General features: G+C 42.6%; 1 protein-coding gene across 1 annotated transcript in view; it reads left to right on the plus strand.

Annotated features, from left to right (window-relative positions):
* Ptpn14 (protein tyrosine phosphatase non-receptor type 14) overlaps nucleotides 1-7,710 on the plus strand; it is a 170,851-nt gene extending 163,141 nt beyond the window's left edge. The window contains exons 18-19 of the mRNA XM_047521103.1: nucleotides 1,240-1,403; nucleotides 6,178-7,710. Of these exons, the coding sequence (XP_047377059.1) occupies nucleotides 1,240-1,403; nucleotides 6,178-6,306 (293 nt within the window). The 3' untranslated portion in view covers nucleotides 6,307-7,710. The remainder of the gene's footprint in view (nucleotides 1-1,239; nucleotides 1,404-6,177) is intronic.
* Nucleotides 7,711-12,078: the final 4,368 nt, after the last annotated feature.

The following is a 12,078-nucleotide window of genomic DNA, read 5'->3' on the forward strand; positions in this document are numbered from 1 at the left end:
GCAAAGAGAATTCTTTGCATAGTATTTAGTTCATGTTGGTGCCCAAGAGAATTATTCTCTTTCTCTGTTTACCTCAGTGTGTCTTTTTTTGTTTTTGTTTTTGTTTCTAACTCATTTTATTTATATGGCTCCAGTCAGTACAACTCGTATTATTACTAAGTAGTCATCATCATAAAAGTGATAATTGTAGTTTGTCTATTTTGTAAACTACTTCAGATTATTTTATAATAGGATCAGATTATAAAGCAAAGTACCAGTATTTATTGATTAAATATAAATAAATGCTTTTAAATTACAGGAATGGTACAGAGTACTTTTTTCCTCTTCAACAATTGTAGCATTTCCCATATAACCTTGTTAACACTATTGCATTAGGATAAAGTTTTCTAAGTATCAAGAACTTTTAAACCAGCTTCTTCCCTTAGCTACTGGAAAATCTAAATTACTAATTGATTTTTTTCTGATCATCTGAGGATTTGTATTTATATACTTTCCCTTTTTCTGTGACTATGAAAAAAAAATCATTAAGGCTTAGATTGCTGTAATTGTTCTTTTGTGCCAGTTGGAGTTGTGAGCAGGCGCTTGTGCTGCCCTGCTGTGTGAGGCAGCTGTTGGAAGGGGTGGGGGTTTCTCGACCCCACATGCATATTGCCTCCAGAAGCTGGGCTCATCTTGAGCTGCTCATATAACCCCATGGAATCGTGCCGTGAAAAGCAGACTCCCCAAAGTCTATTTTAAATCTAAAAATGAAGTCAAGCCTCAGTTGACATTCACTCCTTCAGTGAGGGAAAGGCGGCAGTGGCAGATGGATGCTGTTTCCCCACCAGAAATCGGCTCTGACAAGCGGGCGTTTCAAGGGGACTTAGCTGTTGTTCTGATCCCAGTCTGTTAATAGTAGGAATTGCTGTAAGTAATGTCTAGAATCATCTGCTTGGGGGACTTAGGGATTTGCAGAGGGGAAAACAGAATTTGATTTTTAAAAAAGAACTATTTAATTTAAAGAACAAATTCTCCCATGGACTAATTGACTCCCAGCTGGTCCTTTCTGGATCCAGGACTATACAGCAGGTACCAGCCAAATAATTATTGTCTTATAAGAACTGTAAATTATTGTCACTTAAAAAAAAAAAAAAAAAAAAAAAAGATTTACCATCCATCCTGCCCCTGAGCCCACCCCCACACACTTGTATGCAAAACCAAGTAGGACTTGGGTGACAAGGTTTGCATTTTGTCCCGCAGCCTACTTGGAGGAGATCCAGTCGGTCCGTCGCCATACCAACAGCATGCTGGAAGGCACCAAGAACCGGCACCCTCCCATCGTGGTCCACTGCAGTGCTGGGGTGGGAAGGACCGGCGTGGTCATTCTCTCTGAGCTGATGATCTACTGCCTGGAGCATAATGAAGTGAGTCATTCTGGGATTCTCTCTGAATGCTCCACCTTGGGGACAGATCTGAACCATGGCCACACCCGACCTGTGCCCTCTCAAGTTCAATGGTTAATTTCCTCTCTCTCTCCAACGGTTTTCCAGACCCATTGTTCCTAGTTGGATTCTGACATTTATAGCCCTCCTTGTTTTGGCCTCTCCCTGCTTTGTGTAGATACCTAAAATAATATAGAAGAATTGAGAGTGTGAGTTAGGAAACATCCAGAAAATCTGATCTTAATTGGTGTCTACTTCCCGAAGTAGACAGTCTGGTTTTATTGTGGGTAATTTCCCACAGTGAGTTATTTTGCCACACATAGTTTAGTTGTGTCTTGCATCTCTAGGAGATGTCTTGTCCTGGATGCTATGTGCAAATTCATCTGCTCAGGAGATGTTTTTCATTCTTCAGAGGGAAGTTTTTATTTAGAGGGGGCATGTGCTCTTGTCCATTGGTGAGCAGAGTGGGAGAGACACTCTGAGCACACAGGCGTCATTGGTCTTGACATGGGCTGCCCTCTGGCTATGCTTCCTGCAGAAGCAGCCTGCTGCTGGGCCTGTGGGCATAAGGTGGGTGGCATTCCCTTACCTGCTGTGTGATCGGAGAGTCACACTGAGAGACTTGAACAGCATTGAAGGCTAAAGGGGCAGTTCTTCTGCCTTCTGGTTACATGAGGCTGACAGGTTGTGTTTTAATTACTCATTTATTTATTTTTGTGGTGCTAGGATGGAACCCAGGACTTTGTGCATGCTTGGTGAGGCAAGCACTCTACTACTGAGCTATACCCACAGCCCAGACTCTTGCTGTTTTTAAAATTTTTTAATTTTAGTTATACATGACAGTAGAATGTACTTTGGCCAGGCTGGTGTTTGAAGGTCTTTCACTCTCCCCCAACCCCCATGGGTCCTCATCTCTGCTGTGTGGTGGAGCCAAGCACAGGTCAGTCCTGTTTTACAGATGAGGAAAACAAGACTCAGAAACAATTACACGACTTGTCTAATGCCATGTGGCCCCTAAGAGGTGGTACAGAGACCAGACAAGGTCTCCTACTTCTAGTCCAGAGCTATTTACTATCTTCACTCTGCCTCATGCCATTTGGTTTTGTTCTGTTTCCAAACTCAGGTTTGGAAGATGTGAAGAAACTCTGGTAGTGATTTGGAAGCTTTAAAATTAAAGTATTGCCCTGTGAAATTTGTTGTTTTGACACTTCCAAGAAAATAGTACATGTTAAGTTTAAACAAGTACAAAGGATTTTAAAACTCCTGCCTATAAAAAGATAAAGTTTGGAGATTTCCACTCTGCACCAAGGAATTTTATGCTACTAAAAGAGAGAAGGGGGGTGGTATTCCCAATGTAGCCTAATGTTTAAAAACATAAAACCAAACCAAAAAAAAACAAAAAACAAAAAAACAAAACATGAAACTTGCTCATAAACAGACTCTTATGGAATAAGTTGAGATCACAATGCAGAAATTGTCCTTGTCCTCTGTTTTTCTCTATACCCCATCACGATTAGAAGTGTCTGGAAGTCTCAGGTACAATGAATAACTTGCCTGTGAATCCCAGTCCTCCTGGCACCAGGAAAATGGAATGGGATGCAGTGGAATCCACTTGCACATGGCTTGAGCATGTCCGCGCTCACGCTGGTGGTCCTCGTGGCTCCAGTGGAAGAAAGAGACTATCTACCTCCACATCTTTTCCTCCCCTCACATCACTTTCTTCACCAAATTCTCCCTTTTTCCATTCCCTGCCTGCTCTTCCTCAGTGAACCCTTCCCCTTTTCAACTCAAGCAACTATTCCGTCTTGTCTGACATGAAAGATTATTCTGTTCTGAGCTCTTTGGAGACTCATCGAGTACTGTGGTTCCATTAAACAGCAACATGAGGTCCATTGCTCACCTGATGTTATAAAGGCACAAACAGTACACATCAAAACCAGCCTCGTGTGTAGTGAGGGATGGGCTGGTAGAGCCTCCCATGGACTTGGTGAGGCTTGGAGAGGTTGAACTCCATGCTATGTCCAAACGCAGAGGATTTCCTCAGTGCCCAGCTGCATGCCAGAACATTCCTTACTTTTACGTGGTCAATCCAAAAAGAACTTCTGTTTCCATTGATACTCAAAGATAGCAAGATGACTCATATATTTTACTTCCTTTCCCCCAGCACAAATATAGCCAGTCTTATGGGTCCTGTTTCCCATAATTACTATTGGTGGATGATGAGAGGAAAAAACCTCTGTTCTAATGCCATTTCAGTCCTATCTCATCAGATTTGAGCCTGTATTTCAGAATAAGAGTGGAATATGTTTAGTTATTTTGTGTTTTAAACAGAGATTTTGAGAAATGAAAATATGGAATCATGTGTCTCTTGTCCAAATTTTTTTTTTTTGCCTTTGTTCCACAGCTGGATTTAGCTTACTTTATATTTTAGTTCATAATTCATGTGGTTTTGTCAGAGAAATGGCTTTGCTTTTTCTTGGACTTTTCCCTCTTAAGTCTCATTCATAACATAAAAAAGTTGAGCATAAATAGCGAATCAAGAGGTGCTTACAGCAAGGTTGGTAGCGAGATTGGAAGGGACAACTCTCCTGGGCCCCATGACCCAGTGCTTTTGGTTACTGAGTGTTAGTGACAGCATCTTCCTGCTCACACCTTTTCCAGGGAGCACCTGTTCTGTGCTTAGCAATCTTTTCTCTTGGTCCCCCAGACGAGGCTGCCTGGCCCAGCCATGGCTCATTACAAAAGGTGCCGTTCTCACTAGCCAAACAGCAGACGACTTGTTCTTGCTGCTGTTCTGAATAAGTTCTCTCTCCTTCTCTGGGAGAGATTGGGCAAGGATCCACTTCATGATTTCTGAGTTGGGGGCAATTAGCAGTGAGTCTGTGGGAGTGAGTCTTTAAGGCAGTTGGAACCCTCTCACTGAGGAACAGGAGAACCTTCTTTGCATTGTTTCCAAACTGCCCTGTATCAGAAAACAGTTTTGGGGCCATGTTGTGTAGATTATTGAGATGAAGGTGGTGGTAGTGCTGAAGGAGATGGTGTGAGACTGCTAGAGGAGGAAATGGTGGGAGTAGTGGGAGGGATGCTGATAGTGGTAGAGGAGGAAGAGGAGGTGGTGATGGTGAAGACTTGGGAATGGAGTGCAGGAGGTGGAGATGATGGTAGATATAGGGGTGGAAGAGGCAGAGTGATGAAGATGGTGTGGGGTGGAGGTGGTAGAGAAGGTGGAGGTGCAGTGGTAGAGGTAGAGGAGGAGGAGGAGGTGGATGGTGGTAGGAAAGGAGGAGGTAGTGGTGGAGACAGTGGTAGAGGAGATAGTGGTGGTGAAGGTGGAAAAAGAGGAGGTGTGGTGGTTAAAGAGGAGGAGGTAGCGTGTTGATGCAGTTGGGGGGAGAGGAAGATGATGGATCCTCGAGGTGATGAAGGCAGAGGTGGTGGTGGAGGATTTATTTATTTTTAGTTGTAAATGAACATAATACCTTTATCTCATTTATTTATTTTTATGTGGTACTGAGGATCAAACCCATTGCCTCACACGTGCTAGGCAAGCACTCTGCCACTCTAGCCCAACAGTGATCATTTTAGAGTGTAATTTAGGCAAAGACCCATTTGTTGTAAGAAGCATATAAACTAGCTCTATGTTTTGATTAATAGTTTGAGGACTCATATACCTTTTTGTTGTCTTATTATTCATGAATTTGACTGTGTGCCTTTAAGTCTGTGGCGTACATTCCTTTGTTGGTTTTGATAAGAACAACTTTTAAGGATGTCCCGTGTTATCACAGCTACCCAAAATTTGGAAATAACTGAGATTATTTTTTAAGGTTTGAAGGTCACAAAGTATGGCATGCAGATAAGTTTTTTTATGTAACTTTCAATGCTTTCTGGGTCCTTGATAACTTCATGGGTATCATCTGTCCTGGGTTGACATCTAGAGCAGAGTGAATGGCAAGGCACAACAGCCTCACAGCCCGGGGGCTCTTCAGCTGTGTATGACTGGCTGGTCGGGGAAGGTGGAGCCAATGAGAGCAAGGGATCACTGGGACACCCATGACCCAATGTATTAATTTCCTTCCATTCAAGAGAGCTCTATTCTTAAAGAATTCACGCACAGGCAGTCTCACTATTGGAGATCTCGTTTTCAGTTAAAGTCCTTTACTGCAAACATGACTGGTGTTCAGAGATTGTGCTTTGATGTTTCAGAGGCTTATATGCATTATCTTGCTCGATCATGACTACAGTCCTGAGAGAGAGGGATGAACATCACCGCATTAACAAGACATTTATGAGTTGTGTTCATTGAGAACTGGGCACTAAATTCTTTGCATGCATTTCATCATTTGCTCCTGTTTGGTAGATACTGAGGAGTTACACCTAATCTGGGCACGGCCACACACTGCTGTTAGAGGAAAACATTACGCTCCTTACTTTGTACAAGACCTAGAATGACCTAGAGATGCCTGAAATCCTGTCATCAGGTCTAGCAGATTTGAGAGTACAATCAGGTTGACCCTCAACCTCCAAGTTTTATCTAGCAGGTTAGGCTGTATTTAAAATACCACACCAGTGACAATGGGCAACCAAGTTCTCCAATTATTGATATAGACTGATTCCTAAATCCTACCTGGGCCAGGGTCCTTTGAATGTTGGTATCTGGGCGTGGTCAGTGGGTGACTGCTTCCTGAATGGGCAGATGAAGAATCATCTGAAGGAAGCTTCCCATCTCAATATTTGTGTTTTTTCTCTTTTCTTGCAGAAGGTGGAAGTCCCCATGATGCTGAGACTCCTCAGGGAGCAAAGAATGTTCATGATCCAGACCATTGCTCAGTACAAGTTTGTCTACCAAGTCCTCATCCAGTTCCTCCAAAACTCCAGACTCATTTAATCTCCAGATCCAGCTCCTGGAGGAGGGACCCAGCTCTATCCTGCAGGTGGAATCACCTCCAGACAACATCTGCTCCCCCAGCTGGGGGCAGATGGCTGGCAGTAGACCAGGAGCCAAGGTTACCCAGAAACGTCATGTATTATTTTATATGAGATAATTTATTTTTTCCCCTTTGGAATAACTTTTGTGAAATATTATAATGCAGTTTTCTTATTAATATAGTACTTTTCATTTGAACCACATTTTGACTGATCTGCATTGTAATACATCAGGAGGGAAGGTTGTGTGGTGGGTCATTTTGGGGACAGAGGCATAAGGGAACACATCTCTAGTGAAGTTGAAGCCAAATTTGTAACCCATCCTAAAATTCATCAGCTTCTTTGCTCGTGTCTAAATCAAAGATGGCAAGAAAATGAGCTCATCCTGAAATGTAAAGAAAAGGGCCAAGACCCTTTGCTAAAGAAAACACGTTGTTCTTTCATATTTGGGGGGGGCTCATGAGCCCTTGATGGACATTCACTTTCCTCTCTTCTTTATTTCTGCCTTATTCTCTGTAAACTCTTCTCTCGCCCTCCTCCATCCCCCAAAGCTTGAGTCAAAGATAAGAACAGCGAGAGAAAATGTTCCCTTTACAGGGCAGTGAGGAGCTCTTTGTTGTGTCTTTCTCAACCACCCCTTACTCTGGGTTCTGGAGTCTGTCTCCCTGCTGGGACTGCACCCTGTATATCTGCGGCTTCTCTCTGTTTTCTCAGACCCCAGGCTGGTGGCGTTGAGGACCTGGGCCAAGGCCATCTGTGCAACTCGGCCTCTTGCCTGATTGAGAGGATAACGGCCCAGGGTGGGAAAAGAACAGAGTTGGGCAGGGTCTTGATATTGTTTCCTATTTAAATATGAAGTGTGTGTTGGACAAGATCCTGCAGGTTGAGGTGCTGATGTGTTCCATCTTTCTCTCAGTCACTGTCATGGAAAAAGTTAAAAAGGGAACCATTGAGGAAACTATTTTCTGGGAGCTGTTTGGGACTTAGTTATCAGGGGACCCTGACCAGGAGTCACCCACAATGTGATCCTCCGTGTGTTGGTATTACCTCCGGCTTTGGCCTACAAGAGTGTAGTTAATCCCTCTTAGAAGCCTGTGTTCCAGATCTTGCCACCCTTGATGAATGATGGTAGAATTTGTCCTTCAGAGTCTCACTGCTTCCTTTTTCTCCATGTAACCCACTCTCTGGTCAGTTATGGTGTGAACCACCATCAATTTTAAGCTTGGTTCTTGGTTTTTTCCTATAACTTTGTTCGTCAGAGTCCTTCTGAATTTCTTAGGTTATTACACAATAAATCATGCTTCACGCATTTTCCCTCTTCCTGAATTTTGGAATATTTCCCTTTCTATATTTAGTTTTTCTTGAACACACCTTTTTTTTTTTTTTTTTTGGTGGGGTGGGAGGGGGTGCCAGGGATTGAACTCAGGGACACTTCACCACGGAGCCACATCCCCAGCCCTATTATGAATTTTATTTAGAGACAGGGTTTCACTGAATTGCTTAGTACCTTGCTGTTGCTGAGGCTGGCTTTGAACTCACCATCCTCCTGCCTCAGCCTCCTGAGTTGCTGGGATTACAGGCATGTGCCACATTGTTCAAACATAAATTTAAATTTGGGTTTTTGTTCTCAGAACATGGTGGGTATTCCATCCGCCTTCCTCCATTGCTGTCTGTTACTGTTTTTTTCCTGAGCTGAAAAGAGAATAAGAATGGCATCACACTGACTAGAGAGCTTGCCCCTGTGACTTCCTGTCCCACATACTAACTGCTGCCTATGAAACCAGATTCCCCATTAACTCATTTGGAAGAGGGACCAACCAGCTCCACTCTGGGCCAGTGTGGTGTTGGGTAGATTTCACATATTTAGACTCTAAATATCTGGAGAACTTCCCCTCTTTCTTCTACACTGAGGTGTGATGAGGCAGTCATAGAGTCTTAACTTGAATTGAGCTTTGTAAACTGAGGAGTTTTGGTATATGCTCTGAAAAGAAAACCATTAGTATTATTATGCAGATGCTACTAAAAAGACTTTGAATGGCTGCTGATAATTTAACAGGAGATACATTGGCATTCACTGGAGATGTGAAGAGGAATGCAAAATGTGCTAAAGAACCATGTGTTTTAAATGGAACAGAAAAACTCATCACAAGGCAGAAAGGTGTTGACTTCCTTTCCTCAGAGATTTTTCATCCTTGGAATATTCTAACAACTCTCTCAGTTACTAGTTTATTGTACAACGATACCCTTAGTATTTATCTTTTATCTCTAAGCCCTAACTTGAGTACTGTTAAAATGTCTCCTGGGGGCAGCATGTAAATCTGACATCTCTTTGAGCTCATCACCTGTGGGCTTGATTTAAACCCATCCACTGTCCCTACCTTATGCTATCAAAATATTCATTAATGTACAAGATTACATGGAGGAAGTCGGTTTAATATCCAACTTCCTAGCCAAAGTTTATATTGAAACCCAGAGGAAAACATTTAAAAGTTACTCCACATATTTCATTTTTAAAAACAAATGCTTCTGGTTCTTTAGCACATTTTGCATTCCTCTTCACATCTCCAGTGAATGCCAGTGTATCTCCTGTTAAATTATCAGCAGCCATTCAAAGTCTTTTTAGTAGCATCTGCATAATAATTGCCCAGAGATGCTTTATATCTGGGAAGCAAGCCAAGAAATAAACCTTGAAGCAAAGTGTATTAAATTAGTTATCTAGTTAGAGCTTTTGGAATGACTTCCTGATGATGTATCAAGTCTGAAGCTAGAGCTGTCAGGGTCTATTGCTGCAGTTTGGATTTGAAGGGAGAAAATTAAAAACGGTGGAAATAAAAGGTACCATCTCACAACACCACCATCTAACATTTTCCATCCTCTGGTTTTGAAGTTTTCCAGTTGAGATGTTTTGCTTCTTTCGCTGCACTCATTTAGATATGTTGACCCAGAGTGGTCATCCTTGTTCAGCATAGTCCCTGGATCCTGGAGCTGAATTTAATGTCTTCATCTCTGAGATGAAGATGAGCTTGCTGGCAATGCCAGGAAGTGTCCTGCTGGACTGTATTTCGTGGGGTTCTTGGGAGACATACATAGCTCTTTCCCTGGATACCAAGTACAGGATGATCTAGCTGCCTCATAGCTGTAGGGCAGACATTTATATGAGTAAAGACAAATGAACTTCCCTGCTCATTTGGAGGCACACTACCCGATCAGTAAGGTAAAAACATCACAGGGAATTGATGAGGAATTAGCTTTCAAGGATCTTAAATTGAGAGAATCTTACTTTTACAACCTTTGTGGTTCTAGATTCAGAAGAACTACTTTTTGATTATGCTGACAGTCATTATTTGCCTGAGTCAGTTGGCATTCTCTGGCCCCATCTTCCATCAGGGTGGCTAGAGGGTCTTTGTGGACTTTGCTGAAGACAGGATGTGAGACTCAGCCACTGGCTCAGACTCAACCTTTATCTTGCCTTCTTTTGGCTTTTGCTTTGCAGTTATAAACTCTGCTGGAACAATAGGGCAGCTTTTTATCCAACTGCTTTTCTTTCCTTGTTTAATATAGGTTGACCCATAGAGAACTTCCACTAATTAGGCCTATTTTCTGTGAACATAAAAACTTAACATGGATCAACCTAATGCGTAGTTTGTTTCTTCCCCAATACAGTAGATACCAATATCATATGTGTTTTCTCCAGGGAAGGGCTAATGAACAAAAAAGGGTGTGTGGTGGGCAGCCTGGTGAGCCCATGGCCTTTCTTTCTTTTTTTTTTTTTTTTTTTTTGCGGTGCTGGGGATTGAACCCAGGGCCTTGTGCTTGCAAGGTGAGCACTCTACCAACTGAGCTATATCCCCAGCCCCCATGGCCTTTCTACTGTGATTCTCCCTCTACAAAATGAGTGGGCTCTTTCCCTGGGCTCAGAAGTTACTCTTGGCAGAGGTGACAGTGCATGGTTAATTCTGACAGGCTGGGTTGGCCATCAGGTACATCTTTATGGGATTTTCAATTATTGCCCTTTCTTGATGCATTGATCTGTATTAGTTGACTTCAGTCCAATCATCATAAAACATGACATGGGTCCCAAAGATGTCCTCAGTCAAAAAGCAGAATGTGCCCTCTAATCTCATTCATACTTTCGATGCTGGTTTGATGGGGGAAGAAGCATAATTACTGATTTTTATTTGGGGAAGATATGCCAATCACTTGAGGTGGGGTAAGGGAGAGTATAGGGATGTTCTAGATAGAATGTACACCAGGCAGCATAAATTCAGGGATGTGATTGGTTCAGACCCACTTTGGTGTTAATCTATCCACCATTCCTCCTCGGTGTAAGGAATAACTCTGTTGGACTCCTCAGAATAAGAAATTTCCAGAAACACCAAGTAATTAGTTGGGCTTTTAAAGTAGGAATTTGTTTTGTGGGAATTTAACTTTCCCATTTTACCAAGATTCTTCTGCTGTCATATTTTATCTTGTTGCTGGTGGGTTTTTTTTTTAGGTACATATCATGGTCTTATTTAGCAATTTCTTTTCTTGAGCAGAGCAACTACTCATCCATCTTACAAAGGGAGGATGTGGGCCTTGCATGGTAACTACTCATTTCCCTACAGCCTAGACCTTGGTGGGTGACCAAGTTAGTTGACTCTATGGGGTGGAAATAATCCCAATTGGTCCTATAGGGTAGAAATAATGCTATAAGGTATTAAATTGCTTTTGATACTTCTCTTGATCTCCAAGCAAGAGGGCAGAATGATTCTTGTTTTTCAGCTTCCAAGTCATTTGGAGGCAAAATACTTTGCTGATGCATCTTTAGAAAGTAACAACAATGTGCCTGGGAGAAGTGTGAGGGTGTACCAACCAAATTCAGCCAATCCAAGTTGTTCAGAAGCCAGTGATCCAAAGAGTCCTATGAAATTCAGCCATTAGCTTGCCCATCAATACTCAGCCTTTATCCAGACAGCTCTCAGCTTTAGCATTCCATTATAAACTCAGGTGGATAAGCATTTGGTCCAACAGACTTTCTTATCTTTTCTAGCTTAATATAGCTGTATCTTCTTTTTCAAGTTCAAACTAAAAAGTTCCATGTTAACACGTCCAAGACCCTGGCATGCAGTATCTGGCATCAATCAATTTCACAGACTGGATAATTTGTTGTTTGATGCAGTAAAGGAGAGGATGTATATCCATTTCCACTGTTCAAAGCTTTGTACAGCCGTCCCATTTTAAAAATAATTCAGGGACACTGGATTTTAAAGCAGGAGGGCAGGAGCTCATGGACAACCTCAGTATGACAAGTGTATGCATAGAAAGTCACTGTTCCTTCTGCCATGCTCTGGGCTACCAGGATCACTTCAAAAAGTGCCCTAAGCTTGCCCAAAGAGGAATACATGGGGAAAAGAGTTAGATGGTTTTAGATTAGCCCTGATGTTTCCATCAAAACGTTCTTTAATTCAACTTTTTATACCCTGGAACAGCTCTCCTATTCCCTACCTCCCTTCGTGCAATGTAAGTGTCGGACCTTGTGAAATGGCATTCAGGGGAAAGACTGCTGTAGTGCTGGGATCTGTCTGGCCCTGGCTCGTAGTTTCCAACCATGTCCTGGTAGCTGAGGTACAGCTGGGTGAACATCATGGATCCTGATGCGCCCCGCTTATGCCTGGATTTGCTGCTCAAGAGCACGGCTTTCGTCCTGCACTGGTCCTTCCTCTCCTCGCAACCTCATGCCGAGGGCTCTGCT

The sequence above is a fragment of the Sciurus carolinensis genome, chromosome 12, assembly GCF_902686445.1.
Source record: "Sciurus carolinensis chromosome 12, mSciCar1.2, whole genome shotgun sequence".
NCBI classification, from domain to species: Eukaryota; Metazoa; Chordata; class Mammalia; order Rodentia; family Sciuridae; genus Sciurus; species Sciurus carolinensis.